The 23,152-nt window shown below is 35.6% G+C and overlaps 2 protein-coding genes across 2 annotated transcripts; both read right to left on the reverse strand.

Annotated features, from left to right (window-relative positions):
- Positions 1–9,920: 9,920 nt before the first annotated feature.
- Positions 9,921–11,838, reverse strand: LOC140819756 (polygalacturonase-like). Its single transcript, XM_073179946.1, has 4 exons — positions 11,672–11,838; positions 11,255–11,569; positions 10,464–10,982; positions 9,921–10,374 (listed from the first exon to the last, which is right to left on the reverse strand). Exons 1-4 carry the CDS (start codon positions 11,795–11,797, stop codon positions 10,117–10,119), a joined length of 1,218 nt encoding a protein of 405 aa, XP_073036047.1. The 5' UTR covers positions 11,798–11,838; the 3' UTR covers positions 9,921–10,116.
- A 5,258-nt stretch (positions 11,839–17,096) lies between these two features.
- On the reverse strand, positions 17,097–19,281 carry LOC140818969 (polygalacturonase-like). The gene is made up of 4 exons (XM_073178941.1): positions 19,107–19,281; positions 18,692–19,006; positions 17,647–18,165; positions 17,097–17,557 (listed from the first exon to the last, which is right to left on the reverse strand). The coding sequence occupies exons 1-4, from the start codon at positions 19,230–19,232 to the stop codon at positions 17,300–17,302; spliced, it is 1,218 nt and encodes a 405-aa protein (XP_073035042.1). The 5' UTR covers positions 19,233–19,281; the 3' UTR covers positions 17,097–17,299.
- Positions 19,282–23,152: the final 3,871 nt, after the last annotated feature.

Below are 23,152 nucleotides of genomic sequence, written 5' to 3' on the forward strand. Positions count from 1 at the left end.
CTCAAACTGAGGGCCAGACCAAGCATACAATTCAAACATTAGAAGATATGTTACGTGCTGTTGTGATGGATTTCAGAATGGGATGGCAAGATGCCTCACCGTTGGTGGAATTTTCTTATAATAATAGCTTCCAAATGAGTATTGTTATGATACCGTTTGAAGCTTTAAATGGGAGACGATGTAGGTCACCGTTATTCTGGGATGAAATTGGTGAAAGACATATGACTGGACCTGAAATGATACAAGAAATGAATGATAATGTTCAGTTAATTTGACAACGAATGAAAGCTGTACAGGATTTTCAAACGAGTTATGCGAATAAATGAAGACGACCCTTATAATTCTAGAAAGGTGATAAATTATTTTTTAAAAAATATCTCCCTTCAGAGGCACTATTCGATTTGGCATGCGAGGGAAATTATCTCCTCGATATGTTGGTCCATATGAGATCCTTGATCGAGTTGGGGATCTTGCGTATCGGTTGGCATTGCCACCAGCGTTATCTGCCATTCATGATGTGTTTCATGTTTCTATGTTGAGTAAGTATGACCCAGATCCATCACATGTGCTTCGACCGGATGAGGTTGAGCTTGATCCTTCTCTTTCATATGTTGAAAAACCTTTTTGCATTATGGATCGGAAGGAAAAGATATTGCGTAAAAAATCGATTCCTTTAGTTCGAGTACAATGGACAGGAGATGGTGTGGAAGAGTCAACGTGGGAATTAGAAAGTAAGATGCGAGAATCATTCCACATTTATTTGATTCTATTCCACATGTTCTATTGTATTCAATGTATACTGATCTCTTTACTGATTTCAGTTTTGGTATGTACTATAACTAGTGATGTATTATATGTTTACCGATGTTATGTACATTAAGATTTCGAGGACGAAATATTTTAAGTGAGGGAGAAATGTAATGACCGTGTATCATATTACAGTAAATCATATTTTGATAATCGATAATTCATGAAATTGTCATGTAATTACGTAAATGACATATATAATTGATACTGGAAGTAAGAAATGTGTTCGTGATAACGAAATATTTGAATAGTAATTGATTTGTGGTTGAATGATGTGCTGAACCGCAATAGAAAAGTGAATCATATTACATTTTTTAGCATAATTATCTGAGTATTAAACCAAATGAAATGAGACCAATTTCATTAGAAAGCTAATACATAGTACTAAAACTTTCATATTTAGTTTTGTCCAAATCCATTTGGAAATAGGGGCAAAATCATCCCCAAGTGTAATGTGTTCATTTTAGTCCCTACATCGACACATTTTGGGAGAATAAACATAACTCTCGCGTCTGATAATCAAATTTAGTGAGGTTGGTGGAAAATGAAAGATAAACATAGACCTACAAATTTCATGCTGACCACTTTTGTTAATTCGGACCCGAGAATGTTGGATAGAACATCCCGCGCCCGAGCGCGGTGAAATGAGAATTCGGAGGCCAGAACACCTCGCGCCTGAGCGCGAGATGTTACCGTCCGAGCGCGGTGCAATGAGAATTCGGAGGGCATAACACCTGGAGCCCGAGTGTGAGATGTTACCGCCCGAGCGCGAGATCGGTGAAGTGATAAGAATGAGTTTCCTTCTTAAATTTCTTTCATTTCCTTTGGAGGCTTCGAGAGAAAAAGAGGGAAATTTATTTTTATCGTCCGAATCTACCTCGAAACGTTGTCCAAACGCAAAACAAATTATATATTTGTAATCCTCGCGTCGAGAGCGTTCTTTTGAGGTAGGTTTCTTCTAGTTTCAACACCTTTATTTATTGAAATGCTGGAATAACATGTATTTGAAGTCGAGATTCCCATATGTGGTAGAATAACCGACAAAAAACTAAGTTTTGAAGTCGGAATGGAATTATGTTATGATTTCGATTTGGTATGAATTTTCAAAGTTTCAAAAGATATTTGAAACTTATATTGTTGAATTTTAATGAAATTATTGATTGAAATGAATGTGTTATTGATGTAGATAGAGTTTCTATACTGAAATCTTTAAGCTACATCGACTGGAAACGAAGAATTGAGGTATGTTGCGGCCGAGTAATATACGACAAGTATCTATATTATATGATATATGTCTGATTGATTTGATTGAGAATATGTGTCGATGTGCCTTATTTGTTGAATTGATGTGGCATACATGACATTATGATTGGGTTTTCGATGTATAAAATAAATATTTTGTTAACACACCTTATTTGCTACATACATCCATACATGGCATGCACATTGAGCTATGATCCTTAGATACCCTGATATGATTGGATTTGATTCTGGGGTTTGTGAACACGATGCTATGTTTGGCATTATGTAGCCCTTAAAGCATAGTCATTTGTGGCCCCAATGATTCATTGAGATTTGAGATTTGATGGAGCTTTGAACATGATGGTTGTTCTATACAGAGCTTTTGCTCACCCCCAAGGAGGGCTGTTGTTGAAACGACCTCGACTTTTTTTTCCTAATCTTAAATCATAAATTCTAATAAAATAATTTAACATAATCATTAATCATAATAAATTAATATATGAATTCTCAAGTGCATATAATAAATCCTAAATCCTCGACTAACCAAAACTTTTAATCGACCTTTAAGAAGATCAAACTAACAATAACATAAGCATAAAAATATCTCTAATAAAAATCATTAACATAAATCCTTAAGTCATAAATCTATCTAGCTATTACGGAAACATAAAGGCCTTCGGGTGTGTACTGCTGCACTCGATCCACTGCATCGTAACCAAATCCAAAAATAATCAAATCCTGCATCATACAGACCTATTGAGTCTAAAGACTCATCACGTTCTAAACATAGATAACAAATAATACATATACAATCACATGCATTAAAATCATACTTTTATTTAAAATAGCTTTTAAACATAAATAAACCATTTAAAAATAACTTTAAGCATAATTAAATCATTAATCGTAAAATCATTTTAAAATAACTTTAAGCATAAATAAATACTTTAAAAATCATTTAAAAAAAGCTTTGAGCATAAATAAATCATTTAAAAATCGTTTAAAAATAGCTTTAATCATCATCATATCATAAAATTATTTTAATCATAAATCATTCAATCATATATCATTTTGGGTGAAGTTTGATCTTTGAAAGTGACTAGCTTTTATCCTCGGTCGACTGATCAGTCTTCAGCTCCACATGGCCCATGGGGGTGTGCACTAGGCTCCACCATGGAAATACGATCATCGGGGTTTCCTAAGGGGCTTTTTCCTATTGACATGTTCCCTCGGGGGCCTGACAAGGCCCAGCCCCTAGAACAAGACCCTAGCTCGCTCAAACTCACCTGGACAGAAGCTACAGAACCTGCGCATGGAAGGAAACTCACGCCTATGGACTCCTAGCCAATCTAGGACACTTCCAGCCGAGCCACCACCGAGCCCACCTGACCCTAACCATCCCTAGACCAATCCCAGACCCAGCCTAGACCAGCCCAAGCCCCTGAACCCAAGCAGCGAACCTGAAGGATCGAGTGTGCTAGTGCCTTCGAAGACATTTCGAACACTATACTCTCCAATGAGCTGCAATAGCTCGTGTTCTAAGAATATTAACACCGATGAATTAAATCAAGTTTGGTTAAAATCATGCGGAAGAAACTCGAAGTAATCTTTGTGAAGAGAACTGTTATATTAGAAAAAAATTTAACTTACGTAAACTGAATAACCGAAAAAGGGTAGATTGGTTTTTGCATTCATCAGTTCAGTTATGGTGGCAACTGAACTGATGGATACTCCAACTGATCCAAATAGTTTGAAAAACAGCAATTAATCAGTTAAATACACAAGATATGTTTATGGACGTTCGTAGACTTCAACTGCTCCTACGTCACCCCTTCTACCGCCTCGGGTAGGATCCACTAGAAGACTTCGATTTATACAACTCTTTGTACAAACCCACTCTGCTAGGACTTACACTACTGCCTTAACGGAACTCCTAGCTACGACTGAAGGCAACACCTTTCAGTCAACACTTCTTTAACGTCTATGTGTCAAAGACTACATACACAAGTTTAACGTCTTTGTGCAAGACTGTGTTTGAGTGGTTGAGAGAATTTGTGTGTGAGAACTGAACAAGGATGTTCTCACACACTGAGGGAAAATTGCTTCTAATCTAAGATGATATATCTTTGGTATCCCTCTGGGCTGATTGCTTCTGAAAGCTGGTGTGCAATGTGCGTGCCCTTTCATTTCTCTCTTGAAGAAGCTTTTTGATTTTGTATATTGTCTTTTTCTTCAGCTTCTTCTTATTGTTGTTATTGAGTCTTCACTGATATCCTCTTTATATAGGCGGGAAAATTAACGTACAGTGAGACTCATTTATTGTATTTGTTGCGTCTTGAATTAGTTTCTTGTACTTTGTGTCTCGACTTTTCGACTGCCCTTCTGAAACGTTTTGTCTTTAATGCTCTGATGCAACGTCCATTATTGTCCTTTGACTGGACAATGGCTTCGTACCTTCATGGATAGCTGGAATGTCTTCATCTACAACTGAAAGATTCTGACTGATGCTTCGAACTGGTCAGCTGAACTAATCTTCAGTTGGGCTGGTGAAATCGGTTGACTCGTCAGTTGAACTGATTTTACTTTCGTTCAGTTGAACTGATCAGCTAGGTTTCTTCATCAATTAAACACTCCTTCGGCTGACCAGGCTTCTGAGGTTCTCCTGCTGAACTGCCTATTAATTGGACAATCAGCTGAACTGCTTAATTGATGTAATCAATTAGACTGATTCTGTTTGTGCGATCAGTTAGGTCTTCAGCTTGCGATGTAAACAGCTCGTGAGTGATCCTAGCTGCTGCACACTAAGGTAGATTATTAGTAACACAAATTAACAATTTTTATTATCATCAAAATCAAGATTGCGAACTTGAAAAGTTCCAACAGAACCCCTGAACTCTGCACAACAACATGCGCGAATCTGCTTTCCACATGGTTTCCACTCTTGGTTCGCCACAGCGAGCGCAGCCACCCAGCCCCAGCAGCAAGCCCCCCTTGGCTGCTGTCAAGCCCCAGCAGCAAGCCCCCCTTGGCTGCTGTCAAGCTCCACGGACTCCTCCAATTCCACGTGCATGGTTAGGAACCTTCCTGACCCTGACCCATGTCCCTTAGGACCCAACCCCCAGACCTGGTCGAGCCCCAGGACCCCATGCATAGTAACCGAGCCTTGCACCTTGAATAACCAAACAAAACCCAAGACCCTTTTTTTTTCTTGCCCAAGGTTCCAACTTCCGTTTTCTCAATTATTTTGTCATGTTTGGCTATAAATCATTCATATTTTATCATGTTTTGACAGTGTACTCGTTGGATTCACAACGTTTTTCATAAAAGTGTAAAAACATCGTATTTTTGAAAATAAACGTTCTACCTTAAAAATAATCAAACACCTATATTTTCATGTATAAACAATTAAATCATGCATAAAATTATTTTTATGATGGTTGAAAGGGTTTAGAAAACGTGCATTTGCATTTAAAACGCTCGAATAATCGATCGTTGGCGAGGGTGCGACGTTGGACAACCGGACGACGAAGAACACAAGCCCTTCTTCCTTCCTATATATTTTTTCAAAATTTTGGTGTGCGATTTGATGTGTTTCACAGCTGAATGGAGGTGTTTTGTGAGGTTCAGAAGACCTAAGTAACTTATTTATAATTAGTTAACATGCTAATGGGTTTGGTTTTAGACTTGCAAGTTAAGGGTAATTGGGCTTATTTAGTTTAATTAAATTGAGCCCAATAACACTTATTTAATTAGACAACAAAATTTTATAAAATTAGTTTCCCAAAAATAATATTTTTGATCTTTTAAAACTCATTATTTTCCCAAAACCGGCTTTCTGAGAAAAATCGAGCTCGACTCATAAAATAATTCGAAATCCAACATTTTTAGGAAAATTAAATCATTTTTAATTATATTAGGAAGCCTTGCCATTATTTAAATAAAAATACATATTGTTGTCTTGGTCGTCCCCGATCTTCTTTCCCCTGCCTATTATCGAATATTCGGGTAAAATACTTAATTTCATGTAATCATGTCATATTATCATTTAATTATGAAATCATGCATTTAATCATATAATAAATATCATGCAAGCATTTAAAAGCAATTAAATAAAACAATTAAGTAACTAAAATAATTTTGAATGCATGTGGTTTACGTGGACTGATTTTTTGGGCGTTACGGTTGTCGCCTTTGTGTGTGGATAATGGCAGGTACTTCAGGTTATCAGGAGACCGGAGATGGTACTTCTGCAGGGAGTCACAATTGATTTGAGGTTTAGTGGTTTATCCCAGTATATATATGTATATGTATATATATACCGCGGCATGTCCCGAGGATATGAGTTGTTTGTATGTAGTTGATTTGGATTATGTGTGGGCATATTTTATGATGTGAGAAGAAATACTATTTTAGTATTCAAATAATATATTTTGGGCTCATTGTAAAGAAAATTTAAATTCGTTTTCCGGTGTAATTAATTAACATTAATTAAATTGTATTGTAATAAAAATTAGGAGTTAAGGGCCCCACATCACCCAAGCCCCAAGCCACCACCGAGCCATCCCGGAGCAGACATAACCTTGACCCTTCTGGACTCTACCTGAACCCTCCTAGACCATCACCGAACCAGCCCAGCCCGTTCGCCCTAGCCTTTCCTTTCCTAAACCCTATGTTGCACACGCGCCTTCTCTATGCCACGCACGGCTAGGGCCCAACCACTCGTACCAGGCCCTTGCACCATACCTAGGACCACCATGCACCCCTCTGGACCTAGCCTAGCCGCCGAACCCTTTTCCCGACCAGTCTGCAACCCGTGCGCATCTCCTTAGTTCCTAGGACATTGCGGATGCGCCTACAGCAAGCCAACCCCTATCCTAGCCACCCTATCCCCTCTTGTCTGTCTGGTTGCAGCCTGCCCAAGGCCCTAACCAAACCCTTTCCTGACCCTGGTGCGCTGCTCCGCCTAGCCGTGCCCTTGCCCAAGAGAAAACCCTAGAAATCCCTAGGACTCTTTCTCCCTCATCCAAGCTCGGTTCCAGCCTTCGTCTTGTTCCCTAGCGGCTCTTTTCCTAGCCCTTTAACATATTATATTGGCAGCGTGTCCTTATAATTCATAGCATATTTCTAACAAGCGTAAAATCTTGAAAAACGTTTAAAATAATCATCCAAATGATAAATGATTTGTACTCAAATAATTTTCATGTTAAAATACATCAATAATGCATAATATTATTTGAATGGTGCATAAATAAAGATTAGAAGCATGCCTTTGCGTTTTAGAATCCTCGAATATGCGATTGCCGGCGTGGGTTGCAAAGGGAGACGAACGGGCGACGAAGACTCGTTGTTTTTCCTCATCAAATATTTCGAAAGTATGGAGTGTGTTGTGTGTGTGTGTGTGTGTGTTTTAGGCAGAATGAGCTTAATGAAGACCCTAGGGTTCTATTTTATAGATTTGAAATTTGCATGTTAATGGGCTTGGGTTTTGGACATTTTTGTTTAGGGATAATTGAGACTTCTACTCTTGAGTAAATTAGGCCCAATAATGCCTATTTAATTGCAAAATAAAAGTTTACCAAAATTTGTTTTCAAAAATAATACTTTTGGTCCTTTAAAAGTCCCTCTTTTGCCCAAAACCGGCTTCCTGGATAAAATCGAACTCATATCGTAAAATAATTTGGACTCTAATATTTTTGGAAAAAAATTAATCATATTAATAAGCCTTGAAAAAATTTATTGAAAAAAAAATTTATCTTGGTCGTCCCCGATCTCTTTTCCCCAGCCTATTATCGAATATTCAGATAAAATCTTTAATACTGATGAAATCATGTAATCTAATCATCTAATAATGCAATTAGACCTATATTCATATAATATACATCAAGTAAGCATTTAAAATCAATTAAATAAAACAATTAAGCAATTTAACACATTTGCATGAATGCAATTTACGTGGGTTAACTTTTAGACGTTACCATCTCTTTGCAATGTTTGAATTAAGATTGAGTTCCTAACCAAAATTTGTTAAGAATTAGTATCTGACAATGCTATAATTTTAGTTTTAACTCCTTACAAACCCAAATTTACATTTTTCCCTTTTATTATTTAAATAAATATATTATTTTATCCACAAAAATTACATGTATCTTCTCCATCTAAAATATTATTTTTTAAAAATTTTGTTTCTCATGTATCATGGAATAAGAGTAAATACTTATTTGACATACGAAATACCTATTATCGGGTTTGAGAAACTTGATTTCGCTCTTTGAATATTCTAAATATATAAGAAAATGATATATATGCTTGAATTTTTTTAAGTGATAGAAATATGAAAAGTTGAAAGAGGTGAAGTGATTGCGACTAATACGATGATACGATGATTATGACGATACGATGATATGTAAGCTAAGACTCAGTTGACGGGTGAGAGTGTCGCTGACGTTGATGATACTAATATGATGATACGATATATGTTAGGATCTATCGACCTTCAGCTGATACGAAAGTCACAATTAACGATCCAAATTCAATAAAAGAAAAACGTTCACGTATATGATAAAAAAAGTTGAATGTATATGATGGAAGGAAAAATGTTTAAGCTATGCATCTTCATGAAAATATATTTTAAGCAAAATTATTTTCATTTTTGCATGTGAATGTATATTTATTAATACTTGTTATCATGGTTAAGTTTTGCTGAGTCAATAGACTTATATGTCTGATCGATGCAGGTGAGCATGAGATCGATGTTAATGGAGGTCTTGATGGTTGATCTAGCTGGACTGAAGATGGACACAACCCGAGGACAGTCGCTAGTTTTCTGCACTTATGGTTATGACTTATGCTAATGATTTAAGTTACTTTTAAGATTTTATTGCTTATGATACTTTTGAGAGGTTTTGAGATGATATTATAGTTAAGTTTATATTCGAAATAATGTTAGTTTATGTTGGTTGACGTTTTACGATTTATGTTTTGAAGTACTTTCTTTTTTATTTTCAAATAACAGTTGGTGGGTTGATTTTAAATGGTGCAAAATATTCATAATTTAAATAGTTAGTGTTTTGGCCGAATGAATTAGAAAGAAAAAAAAAATTTCTAGCACATTAAAAAAAAACGAGTAGTGGATGTTTCATCTGAAACCATATCAAAATTAGTTTTGAACAAAATTTTCTTTTCCAAATCTAGATCCAAATGATATCCAAAACTTTAAACAAATCTCAATGATTCAAGCATGGTGACTCTGATATAACTTGTTGGGGAAACCCATAACCGCAGAATCTATCATGCTAAATCATTAAGAATTTGACTCGAAAACTTAAGCGAAAGTGTATCTGAAGCCATATTTCTGAATTTTTTAGAACATGACTTGATCTTCCAGATCTACACGCTCTTTCCTTGAGAGAAACGTTTAGTTTTCTCTTCTAAACTATTTTCTTAATGGGGAAGAGAATATGGAACATGATAACCCAAGATCTAGGGACCATGACTCATATATATAGATAATATTTATGATTATTTTCTGTAATTACTGTTTTAGCTCATCATAAAAACAGAAATTACACTTATTTCTCTATACATTAAAGGCCCACAACCTATTAGATACCTGAAAGCACAATAACCTGAAACCCTTAGTTGATCACTTTATTTTTGTGCTTAACTTAAACAACCCACAACACATAATCATTCACATATAAGCCCATATAAATAAATTGATCCAACAACACAAACCTTTAGAAATCCTTAATTTAGGCATGTATACGTTTAAGAATTCATGTAAAAAAAAAAAATCAGTACTGTAAGTATATAGAGAATGTAAGGGAGTGACTAAAACTGTAAGAATGGTGGTTCGGAAAACAAAAAACAGATAATATAAGGTTTCGTTTCAAATCGAGAAGTTTCTGATCAGTATTACAAAATACATAAAATTACGAGAAAAAATATGCCACGTGAAATATAAAAATACATTGTTGACAATCCTAACATCTGTGTCCAAAAATTGTTTTGAAACTAAAAATACACAGAAAAAGGTTGTCGCCATATTCTTGTGCTGTGAGAAAATAATTAAGCAGATTGCTTAGCAGCAGCAGAAGCAGGGACGCACAAGGGTGGATTCTGTTTGCCGGTCAAGCTAGGCTTTACGTTGCTACACTTGGTGGTGATAGGGCCGAGTCTTCCGTCGTATGTAAGATCAATGTTGCCCACCTGAACATTTTCACAAGGCTTATTCCTGCTGCAGATAAGTTTCACCGCGACAGGATCATTTGTCGTGCCCTTAATTTTGTCGATTTTTACGTTGCTGATCTTAACGAGGGATGGGGTCTGTATATAATCAATGAAAGAAAAAGTGAATTTTAGCGTGATGCGCGTTTGTTAAATAAGTTGGCAATGGCATGAGATGAATTACGTACGTCGAGTTTGCACAGGTTGTGTGGGCAATATTCTTGATCTATGACAATCGGGTACGTAACGTTGGTCATGATAAGATCTTCGAATTGCAGATTGGTGACCTGCAAAGTGGCAGGAGCCGATGGCCAAGTTTTGATCCTAACCCCGTTCTGCGTGCCGAGGAAGGTGCAGTTCTTGACGTAGATCCCCACAACATCCTTTTCAGTTGTGAACTTGCCCAAGCTTCCGACGCTGATACCATGACCGGGCCCACAGATCACGTTTTGGATGTGGACTTGCTCGGTTCCATCACCTATTGACACACAATCGTCTCCGGTTTTTATAATTGAGTCGGTGACGTTCACCAGTTTGGAACGTGCTATATGGATGCCGTCGGTATTTGGGCTATCACCGGGTGCAGAAATCGTGAAGCGGAGGAACGTGACGTTGTAGCAGCCTATCACGTTTACGTGGAAGTTCTTGCTGTCTTTGGTGGTCACGTCGCGGATGGTTGAGTTGGTGATGAAGTTGAAGCTCAAGTTCTGTATGCATTCAGAAAAACTTGTTGAACAATGTATCCTCTCTGTGATGTTCATAAGCCCTAAAGACACTGAATAAGAGCCATCAAAACCGGGATAGTAATTTTTTATCCAGTTTATATCTTTAGCTCGGGTGGCCCGTTTTTTTAAAAAAAATTTATATGTAAATTTTGTATAAATTTTGGAATAATACAATTTAAAATATTAGAAGATTCTAGAATTTAAAATTCTAGTCCGGGCAAAGCCATATTTCTGGCTCCGCCCCTGCATCTCACCAATGGAAGTTTGACGCAGTTTTGGTTCTTGTGACAGTCATTCCTCTTCCAGGCTTCATGTCCTTGGCCGTCAAAGACTCCGCCGCCTGAAAGAGTGAAATTATCGAGATAATTGATGGTCACCCACTCCCCTTGTTTGTTTGGCATTTGAGTTGGATCCAAAGGAGCTTTCAAAACGCCTTCGACCTTAAGCTCAATAGAAGCCTTATTAGGTCCAACCAATTTTGCTTGCTTCAAAAACCATGTCCCTTTTGGAATCCAAACTGTGCTTGGAGTTGGTGATGCACATGCTTCCTTCCAAGCAGCCAATAAAGCCTGCATTAAAATCAATTTTTTATGTCCTCTTTATCACCAATTCGTTCATTTTTTTTTATACAAATTTAGTATTTATTAGTTATCTGATATTCGCGTATACACCTGACTTATATCTGCATTCGCTTTCGCACCAAACGTCCTCACGTCGAATACTTTCGTCTGTGCGTTGGCAATGCATGCCAAGAATGACAAAAAGAAGAGAACTCTGCAAATGAATGTTGGAGCCATTTAGTTTTTTTTTTGTATTTTCCTGCTTTTTTTGTACAAATATGTCTTTCCTAGAATATAAGCAAATTTATAATTATATTGAGGTAAAGTTGAGAGCCACAAAACATGCCCTACCATTCATGTAATCTGTCATTTTGCGATTCTGAGAATATTTATTGGTCGATTAATATATTTTCTATTAGGGTCTTGTTTAATTTATCCACCAAGAAAATATGGATGGGTTCAAGTTCCAAGAATTAGGCTATATATGGTTAAAAATTTTGTGGTGCCAAGTTTTCTTGTTCTTGAATAACTATGTTAGAAGTGATATTATGGATATTAACACAATAATCATGTTAGAATAGATGTCTTATAAGACAATGGTTGGCTAATGAATTTATTGACTCACTTGTAATTAACAGTTTAAATTTTAATATAATTTACGTTTCATGGCCTCGTTTTACTTTATCTATATAATCATGCGATTGACAAAGATAAAGACCTTGGTTATACTTTAATACAAATGAATCATACTTCGATCTTAAAATTCATTTGTAAACGCTATATATTCTAAATTCATTCTAGTCGATTCAACCGTCTAAAAACAAGGATAAAGGACGCTTAAGTTTGAGAATAACATCTATGATGTTGTGTATTATGTTTCATAGTAAGGGCATAGAGATGTCCAATCATGCATGTAACTCCCGAAAACCCGAAAACACTAATCACATGCATGCATGAAAATTAATTACAAATCTATTTAAATAAATGGTCTAAAGGTATGTTAATTATTGGTATGATTTAATGAATATTTAACCAAATGTTATGAATGTGAACTTTTGCATTCAAATACGCGGTATACGGGCAAGGCGAGCCAACCCCCGTCCTAGCTACCCTAGCCCTTCCTGTCCGTCTGGTTGCAGCCTGCCCAGGCCCTAACCAAGCCCTGTCCTGACCCTGGTGCGCTGCTCCGCCTAGCCGTGCCCTTGCCAAAGAGAAAACCCTAGATCCCTAGGACTCTTCCTCCCTCATCCAAGTTCGGTTCCAGCTTTCGTCTTGTTCCCTAGCGGCTCTTTTCCTAGCCCTTTAACATATTATATTGGCAGCGTGTCCTTGTAATTCATAACATATTTCTAACAAGCGTAAAATATTCAAAATCCACTACAAGAAAAACACAAATCAACAACACTCATACGACGGCTCTTTTTTCTTTTAACAACGATTTTAACAAAAACCGTTGTCTACGAGCGCTTTTTTTTGGGCTATAACAACGATTTTTAAAAACTGTTGTCTAGGAGCTTTTTTTTTTTTTGCTACAACGTTTGAACAAACCATTGTCTATAAGCGTTTTTTTATAGGCTACAACAACGGTTTTTAAAAACCGTTGTCTTTTGGATGATTTTTTTGGGCTTCAACAACGTTTTTTCAAAAACGTTGTCGTAGTTTGTAATTTTTTTTAAAAAAAATCGATTAATATTTAGCGACGGTTTTAAAAAAACCGTCGCTAAATGTAGCGACGGTTTTTATAAAACCAAATCAACGACGGGTTTAAGAAAGACCGTCGCTATATTTAGCGACAGTTTCTGTACAACTGTCGCAATTTTAAATTAGCGACGGTGCATAACTGTCGCATTTTTAAATTTGTGACGTTTTAAAAAACCGCCGCTTCATTTTTAAAATTAGCGATGAAATAACCGTTGTTAAGTTAATATGTGCGACGGTTATATAAATAACGGTCGCTAACCGCAACGGTTTAACTAGCCGTCGCTAATAGCGACATATTTACTACACTCGTCGCTACTAGCGACGGTTTATACAAAAACCGTCGGACAGTGTCTATAAATATCTGCATCCTTGGTCTTTTTGTTCCCATATCAAAGTCTTCTCTCTTTCACGATTTTCGTTTCACTTACCAAATTCTTCTCTTTTTCACGATTTTCATCTCACTTTAATTGTAAGTGTTAAAGATTATAAATATTATTAATTTAGTAAGATTGTAAGGTTTTTTTGTTAGGTTTGTTAAATTATAACCCTAACTTTTTAATTTTACGGAAAAAATAGCTTCGGAAATTATATGACAAACCGTCGCTAATTAGCGACAAAAACTATACTACAAAGCGTCGCTAATTAGCGACAGAATAAAAAACCGTCGCTAATTCTAATTAGCGACAGAAAAAAAACCGTCGCAAATTAGCGACGGAAATTATATGACTAGCGACGGTTTTTCTAGAAAAGCTGTCGCAAAAGTTAGTTTTACAACGATTTTTTAATGTTACGACAACGGTTTTTCTCCGTCGTATTTAGACGTCTACGACAACAGTTAAAAACCGTTGTCTTTGAGAGCACCCTTTAACCACATGGCCTTTAACAACGGTTTACAAGACCTACGACAACGGTGTTTCACTGTTGTCTTTGATGTCTACGACAACAGTTTTTTACCGTTGTCTTTGAGCGCACCCTTTAACCACAGAGGCTTTAACAACGTTTTTATTTGACCTACGACAACGGTTTTTCACTGTTGTCTTTTGCCTTTTTTGTACTAGTGAAAGTTTAAAATAATCATCCAAACGATAAATGATTTGTACTCAAATAATTTTCATGTTAAAATACATCAATCATGCATAATATGATTTGAATGGTGTATAAATAAAGATTAGAAGCATGCCTTTGCGTTTTAGAACACTCGAATATGCGATTGTCGGCGTGGGTTGCAAAGGGAGATGAACAGGCGACGAAGTCTCCTTGTTTTTCCTCATTAAATATTTCTAAAGTATGGATGTGTTGTGTGTGTGTGTGTTTTAGGCAGGATGAGCTTAATGAAGACCCTAGGTTTCTATTTTATAGATTTGAAATTTTCATGTTAATGGGCTTGGGTTTTGGACATTTTCGTTTAGGGATAATTGAGACTTCTAATCTTGATAAATTAGGCCCAATAATGAATATTTAATTGCAAAATAAAAGTTTACAAAAATTAGTTTTCAAAAATAATACTTTTGGTCCTTTAAAAGTCTCTCTTTTGCCCAAAACCGGCTTCCTGGATAAATCGAGCTCATCTCGTAAAATAATTTGGACTCTACTATTTTTATAAAAAAAAATAATCATATTAATAAGCCTTGAAAACATTTATTGGAAAAAAATTATTTTGGTCGTCCCCGATCTCCTTTCCCCAGCCTATTATCGAATATTTAAATAAAATCTTTAATTCTGATGAAATCATGTAATCTAATCATTTAATCATACAATTAGACCTATAATCATATAATATACATCAAGTAAGCATTTAAAATCAATTAAATAAAACAATTAAGAGATTTAACACATTTGCATGAATGCGATTTACGTGGATTGACTTTTGGACGTTACAATCTCTTTGTCAATGTTTGAATTAAGATTGAGTGCCTAACCAAATTTTTTTAAGAAGCAGTATCTGACAATGCTATAATTTTAGTTTTAACTCCTTACAAACCCAAATTTATATTTTTTCCTTTTATTATTTAAATAAATATATTATTTTATCCACAAAAATTACATGTGTCTTCTCCATCTAAAATATTATTTTTAAAAAATATTGTTTCTCAATTATCATGGAATAAGAGTAAATACTTATTTTGACATACGATGTACCTATTATTGGGTTTGAGAAACTTGATTTCGCTCTTTGAATATTCCAAATATATAATAAAATACAAAGAAAATGATATATATATATATGCTTGAATTTTTATAAGTGATGGAAATATAAAAAGTTGAAAATGGTGAAGTGAAATTGCGACTAATACGGCGATACGATGATTATGATGATACAATGATATGTAAGCTAAGACTCAGTTGACGGGTGAGAGTGTCGCTGATGTTGATGATACTAATATGATGATACGATATATTTTAGGATCTATCGACCTTCAGCTGATACGAAAGTCACAATTAACGATCCAAATTCAATAAAAGGAAAACATTCACGTATATGATAAAAAAGTTGAATGTATATGATGGAAGGAAAAATGTTTAAGCTATGCATCTTCATGAAAATATATTATAAGCAAAATTATTTTCATTTTTGCATGTAAATGTATATTTATTAATAATTGTTATCATGGTTAAGTTTTGCTGAGTCAATAGACTTACTATGTATGATCGATGCAGGTGAGCATGAGATCGATGTTAATGGAGGTCTTGATGGTTGATCTAGCTGGACTGAAGGTGGACACAACCCGAGGATCGTCGCTAGTTTTCTGCACTTATGGTTATGACTTATGCTAATGATTTAAGTTACTTTTAAGATTTTATTGCTTACGATACTTTTGAGAGGTTTTGAGAGGATATTATAGTTAAGTTTAAATTCGAAATAATGTTAGTTTAGCTTGGTTGACGTTTTACGATTTATGTTTTGAAGTAGTTTCTTTTTTATTTTCAAATAACAGTTGGTGGGTTGATTTTAAATGGTGCAACATATTCATATTTTAAATGGTTAGTGTTTTGGCCGAATGAATTAGAAAGAAAAAAAAATTTCTAGTACATTTAAAAAAAACGAGTAGTGGATGTTTAATCTGAAACCATATCAAAATTAGTTTTGAACAAAATTTTCTTTTCCACATCTAGATCCAAATAATATCCAAAACTTTAAACAAATCTCAATGATTCAAGCATGAGTGGCTATGATATAACTTTTTGGGGAAACCCATAAAACGCAGAATCTATCATGCTAAATCATTAAGAATTTGACTCGAAAACTTAAGCGAAAGTGTATCTGAAGCCATATTTCTGAATTCTTTAGAACATGACTTTATCTTCAAGATCTACGCGCTCTTTCCTTGAGAGAAACATTTAGTTTTCTCTTCTAAACTATTTTCTTAATGGGGAAGAGAATATGGAAAATGATGACCCGAGATATAGGGACCATGACCCATATATATAATATTTATGATTATTTTTTGATATTGTTGTTTTAACTCATCATAAAAACATAAATTACACTTATGTCTCTATACATTAAAGGCCCACAACCTATTAGATACCTTAAAGCCCAATAACCTGAAACCCTTAGTTGATCACTTTATTTTTGCTCATAACTTAAACAACCCACAACACATAATTATTCACATATAAGCTCATATAAATAAATTGATCCAACAACACAAACCTTTAGAAATCCTTAATTTAGGCATGTATACGTTTAAGAATTCATGTAAAAAAAAAATTCAGTATTGGAAGTATATTGAGAATGTAAGGGAGTGACTAAAACTGTAAGAATGGTGGTTCGGAAAACAAAAAACAGATAATATAAGGTTTCGTTTGTAAGAATGGTGGTTCGGAAAACAAAAAACAGATAATATAAGGTTTCGTTTCAAATCGAGAAGTTTCTGATCAGTATTACAAAATACATAAAATTACGAGAAAAAATATGCCACGTGAAATATAAAAATACATTGTTGACAATCCTAACATCTGTGTCCAAAAATTGTTTTGAAACTAAAAATACACAGACAAAGGTTGTCGCCATATTCTTGTGCTGTGAGAAAATAATTAAGCAGATTGCTTAGCAGCAGCAGAAGCAGGGACGCACAAGGGTGGATTCTGTTTGCCGGTCAAGCTAGGCTTTACGTTGCTACACTTGGTGGTGATAGGGCCGAGTCTTCCGTCGTATGTAAGATCGATGTTACCCACCTGAACATTTTCACAAGGCTTATTCCTGCTGCAGATAAGTTTCACCGCGACAGGATCATTTGTCGTGCCCTTGATTTTGTCGATTTTTACGTTGCTGATCTTAACGAGGGATGGGGTCTGTATATAATCAATGAAAGAAAAAGTGAATTTTAGCGTGATGCGCGTTTGTTAAATAAGTTGGCGATGGCATGAGATGAATTACGTACGTCGAGTTTGCACAGGTTGTGTGGGCAATATTCTTGATCTATGACAATCGGGTACGTAACGTTGGTCATGATAAGATCTTCGAATTGCAGATTGGTGACCTTCAAAGTGGCAGGAGCCGATGGCCAAGTTTTGATCCTAACCCCGTTCTGCGTGCCGAGGAAGGTGCAGTTCTTGACGTAGATCCCCACAACATCCTTCTCAGTCGTGAACTTGCCCAAGCTTCCGACGCTGATACCATGACCGGGCCCACAGATCACGTTTTGGATGTGGACTTGCTCGGTTCCATCACCTATTGACACACAATCGTCTCCGGTTTTTATAACCGAGTCGGTGACGTTCACCAGTTTGGAACGTGCTATATGGATGCCGTCGGTATTTGGGCTGTCTCCGGGTGCAGAAATCGTGAAGCGGAGGAACGTGACGTTGTAGCAGCCTATCACGTTTACGTGGAAGTTCTTGCTGTCTTTGGTGGTCACGTCGCGGATGGTTGAGTTGGTGATGAAGTTGAAGCTCAAGTTCTGTATGCATTCAGAAAAACTTGTTGAACAATGTATCCTCTCTGTGATGTTCATAAGCCCTAAAGACACTGAATAAGAGCCATCAAAACCGGAATAGTAATTTTTTATCCAGTTTCTATCTTTAGCCCTGGTGGCCCGTTTTGTTTTTAAATTTTTATGTAAATTTTGTATAAATTTTGAATAATATGATATTAGCCCGGGTAGATCAATTTAAAATATTAGAAGATTCTAGAATTTAAAATTCTAGCCCGAGCAGAGCCATATTTCTGGCTCCGCCCCTGCATCTCACCCAGAGACGGAGCCACCCCAAAGGCTGGGTGGGCTCCAGCCCAGGCTTGATTTTTGGGCTTATTTAAAAATATGGATTGAGTTTTTTAAAAATAATTTTGACCATTTTAGCCCATAATTTTAGCCAACAAATTTAAAAAATAAAATAACATTGAGTATATTACAAATTTTAGCCCATATTTTATCCCACAAATTTTTAGCCCATCGAAACTTTTTTGGGCTACGTCCCTGATCTCACCAATGGAAGTTTGACGCAGTTTTGGTTCTTGTGACAGTCATTCCTCTTCCAGGCTTCATGTCCTTGGCCGTCAAAGACTCCGCCGCCTGAAAGAGTGAAATTATCGAGATAATTGATGGTCACCCACTCCCCTTGTTTGTTAGGCATTTGAGTTGGATCCAAAGGAGCTTTCAAAACGCCTTCGACCTTAAGCTCAATAGAAGCCTTATTAGGTCCAACCAATTTTGCTTGCTTCAAAAACCATGTCCCTTTTGGAATCCAAACTGTGCTTGGAGTTGGTGATGCACATGCTTCCTTCCAAGCAGCCAATAAAGCCTGCATTAAAATCAATTTTTATGTCCTCTTTATCACCAATTCGTTCATTTTTTTCATACAAATTTAGTATCTATTAGTTATCCGATATTTGCGTATACACCTGACTTATATCTGCATTCGCTTTCGCACCAAACGTCCTCACGTCGAATACTTTCGTCTGTGCGTTGGCAATGCATGCCAAGAATGACAAAAAGAAGAGAACTCTGCAAATGAATGTTGGAGCCATTTAGTTTTTTGTATTTTCCTGCTTTTTTTTTTGTACAAATGTCTTTCCTAGAATATAAGCAAATTTATAATTATATTGAGGTAAAGTTGAGAGCCACAAAACATGCCCTACCATTCATGTAATCTGTCTTTTTAGGATTCGGAGAATATTTATTGGTCGATTAATATATTTTCTATTAGGGTCTTGTTTAAGTTATCCACCATGAAAATATGGATGGGTTCAAGTTCCAAGAATTAGGCTATATATGGTTAAAAAATTTGTGGTGCCAAGTTTTCTTGTTATTAAATAACTATGTTAGAAGTGATATTATGGATATTAACACAATAATCATGTTAGAATAGATGTCCTCCAATGGTTGGTTAATGATTTTATTGACTCACTTGTAATTAACAGTTTATATTTTAATATAATTTACGTATCATTGCCTCGTTTTACTTTATATATATACTCATGCGATTGACAAAGATAAAGAACTTGGTTATACTTTAATACAAATGAATCATACTTCGATCTTAAAATTCATTTGTAAACACAATATATTCTAAATTCGTTCTCGTCGATTCAACCGTCTAAAAACAAGGATAAAAGACGCTTAAGTTTTAGAATAACATCTATGATGTTGTGTATTATGTTTCATAGCAAGGGCATAGAGATGACCAATCATGCATGTAACTCCCGAAAACACTAATCACATGCATGCATGAAAATTAATTACAAATCTATTTAAATAAATGGTCTAAAGGTATGTTAATTATTGGTATGATTTAATGAATATTTAACCAAATGTTATGAATGTGAACCTTTGCATTCAAATACGCGTTATACGGCCAAGGCGAGAGAACCGGGGACGATTTTGATGAGATGTCTATTTCTAAAAGTTTAGGAATTATAAACTCGAGGTTTAGCGATCCAAAATAGGAAAGTGGCGAATTTATAAATAGTAAGGGACGAACTTAATCTGTTACGAACTTTTGCTAGAAAATGAGAAGTTTAATTTCGGACTTACTATACCAGAAAAAGTGGCACCAAATATTTGTAAATATTCTTTGGACTTTTAGTGGATTAATTATGGTTTTAATTATGAAACATCACTTACTTTTAACTTTAAAATTTAAATAAATACTAGGAAATTTTTGGAAAAAAAATACATTTTCTTCTGACTTCAAAACCATCCAACATAAAAACTAATATTTAAAAATCTTAAATGCATAAAATCAATAAATTGTCACCCACAAAATCGTACGTCAAATTTTAAATAATCTGAGCACTAAACTTCAAAATAAAGCACAAATCTATAATAAAATACTCCTCAAAATCTTTACTTTAAAAATTTCAATCTTAAGCTAATAAGGAAAATAAAAGTCCATCGGGAGTGTACTGCCGGACCCGATCCACTCAAGCGTCAGCGCCTCCCTCAAAATCATCCCGGCAACCATTCAAACCTAATGAATCTAATGACTCAGCACATTCTAATCAGAAATATCAAATAACACGTATATAGACATATGCATTTAAAATCATAATTTTATTTAAAATAAGCTGGTGTAAAACTTGTAATCATATAATAAATCATAAATCATAAATCCTTTCATTATCGTATAGAATTTTGGATGGAGTTAGATTCTTGAAAGTGATATCTTTTATCATATCATCATGTGGTTGACGGATCAGTCTAGCGATACCAAATACCTGGGGGCGGGGTGTCGACAACTCTCTTCACTGGGTCGTAGCTAAATATGAAAATACGATGGTTGGGCTCCCTCTGGAGTTTTTTAATCTCTCGATATCCCCAATCAGGTCTTTTATGACATAGTTGATTCACATATTTCAAAATATTTTTCTTTTCTTTTTATTTATAAAATATTGTATCCTTCAAAAATCGTAAAATAAAATTTTTCGGGAAAAATCGTATAGCATTTTCATATATCATAAAAATATCATATTTTCATCAAAAACATTTTAACATATCATTTAGCATGTATTATAATTTTTCGGGACACTGTCAATCCTCTTGAACTAAAAATGAAGTTTACCCTAGACCTCGAACTTCCCAATTTTGACTTTTTCTTACTTTTCTTGACTCGAACCATCATATAATATTAAATTTGACTTCTAATATTTTTCTTAGACTTAAAACCTGAGCTTCCCTATTTAATAACTTATTAATTAAGACGTAAAGCGATTTAAACCCGAATAACTCCAAAAATTAATATTTTCTTTCAAAATTTTAAACGTAAACTTTTCATCCCTAAACTACAACCGTGAACCACGATTTGACCTCGGTAGACCATGGTTGGAGTGATGCGATCATGGTAGGTCAAGCTCCAAAGAGAGCGTGTGATTTTTTAGATTTGTCGAAAGGACCAAACACGAGGGGGGGGGGGGTGAGGGGCAAATGATTAGATACAAGGAAGCCTTGAATGGATTCATAAGAAATCGAGAGGAGTTTGCAAGCAAGGTTCCAAGCCTCGAGGGAGTCGTGATGCATAGAAGTGAGCTTGAAGGCCAAATGAAAGCTATTAAGTGTGGATTAATGTGGGTGGATGAGCGCCACTGTGCCCAGGAAGAAGCGCTGCAGTGCTAGGAGCAGTAGCCTAGCGCCTACGCGCTCGAATTGTAGCGCCTAGGCGCTAATTATGCGTGAGAGTAGCGCCTAGACGCTACTTGGTCAATGCTGCAGTGCTCTGCCTGCGGAAAAATAGAGATTTAACTTATTTTGAGTCCTAGATAATTTGGGAACTTATTTTTTGATTTTGTAAACAATATTTGGACGAATGTTGCACAGCTTTTCAGATTATTGAATATTGAATTTCATTGTTCTCGAGTTTTCTCTCAATCAACAGAAAAGCTACTTGCTTTGCATCATAAATTAAACTTATCAAAGTTTTTACTTTGTGGCGTTTTTCAATTGTTCTTACACGGATTGTCAAGGGCGAGTTCTTTGAAGGTTTGTTCGAAATGTTGATTGTTTCTTGTGATTATTTATTGCTAATATTTTCGTAGTTTAATGGTGGATTTCACGCAATACTGGTTCAATAGATCGGGACATTACAATACGGATCCTTATTCATTATTGAATAGAGGGTGTGATTTCATTAATCGTGTTTGCCTCTTTAGTACAAGGATTCATATCATCGAGTCGCTTATTTCTCCCTAGCCATTTTTTAACCTCTTTCTCCCAAACCAAGCCATTGCACCCAAAATTCTCGAGCCACCCCCGAGCCACCTTGGACCAGACCACCAGCCACCCTCATGGACCCTACAGACCCTATCGGACCAGCCCCTTCGCACCCTACAACCTAGCCGATGAAAACATCCCAAAACATTTTCTTCGCTACTATCCAGCATTTGTTTACCCCATAAACGACACTTTGTAAAATATTTAATGTCCCATAATGGCAACATGTCATTTAAAATCATAACCGTCTCAAACGAGCACAAAAACAATGAAAAATATTCATCCAACCATCAAATAATTTGACTAATATAATTTTCATGCTTTAAAACATAAAAGACACATATTATGATTTGAATGGTGCAAAAATAATGTTTAGAAACGTGCCTTTGCGTTTAAATCGTTCGAAATACGAATACCGAAATGATGAAACGTCGGTGACGAACGGAGGACGATTTCTACCCTTCCTTGGGATGTAAAAGAGTCGAGTGATCGTTGTTGGAAGGAAGAACAATGAAGAAAATCGAAAAAAGGAGAAGAAAATTTGAAACTTCACTTGACCCAAGAACTCCAAGTCTCGACCACTTTCACTTTTCTCTCTTCTATTCACGTAAAATGTAGGTGTGTGTTTCGGGTGTTTGTGTGTGTTTAGGTGTTTTGGTGTGTGTGTGTGTCTCTTTTAAAAAGAAATTAATAAGGTTTCCTAAACACTTAATTAATGGACTTAATTAACCCTAGTTTTATA

The sequence above is a fragment of the Primulina eburnea genome, chromosome 18, assembly GCF_022965805.1.
Source record: "Primulina eburnea isolate SZY01 chromosome 18, ASM2296580v1, whole genome shotgun sequence".
Lineage (NCBI taxonomy): Eukaryota > Viridiplantae > Streptophyta > Magnoliopsida > Lamiales > Gesneriaceae > Primulina > Primulina eburnea.

Coding starts and splice junctions, on each gene's coding strand:
- LOC140819756 (XM_073179946.1), bottom strand. CDS start 11,797: ATGGCTCCAACATTCATTTGCAGAGTTCTCTTCTTTTTGTCATTCTTG. Junction 11,570..11,671: donor CGAATGCAGATATAAGTCAG/GTGTATACGCGA, acceptor ATTTTAATGCAG/GCTTTATTGGCTGCTTGGAA. Junction 10,983..11,254: donor ACTGCGTCAAACTTCCATTG/GTGAGATGCAGG, acceptor GAATGCATACAG/AACTTGAGCTTCAACTTCAT.
- LOC140818969 (XM_073178941.1), bottom strand. CDS start 19,232: ATGGCTCCAACATTCATTTGCAGAGTTCTCTTCTTTTTGTCATTCTTG. Junction 19,007..19,106: donor CGAATGCAGATATAAGTCAG/GTGTATACGCAA, acceptor ATTTTAATGCAG/GCTTTATTGGCTGCTTGGAA. Junction 18,166..18,691: donor ACTGCGTCAAACTTCCATTG/GTGAGATCAGGG, acceptor GAATGCATACAG/AACTTGAGCTTCAACTTCAT.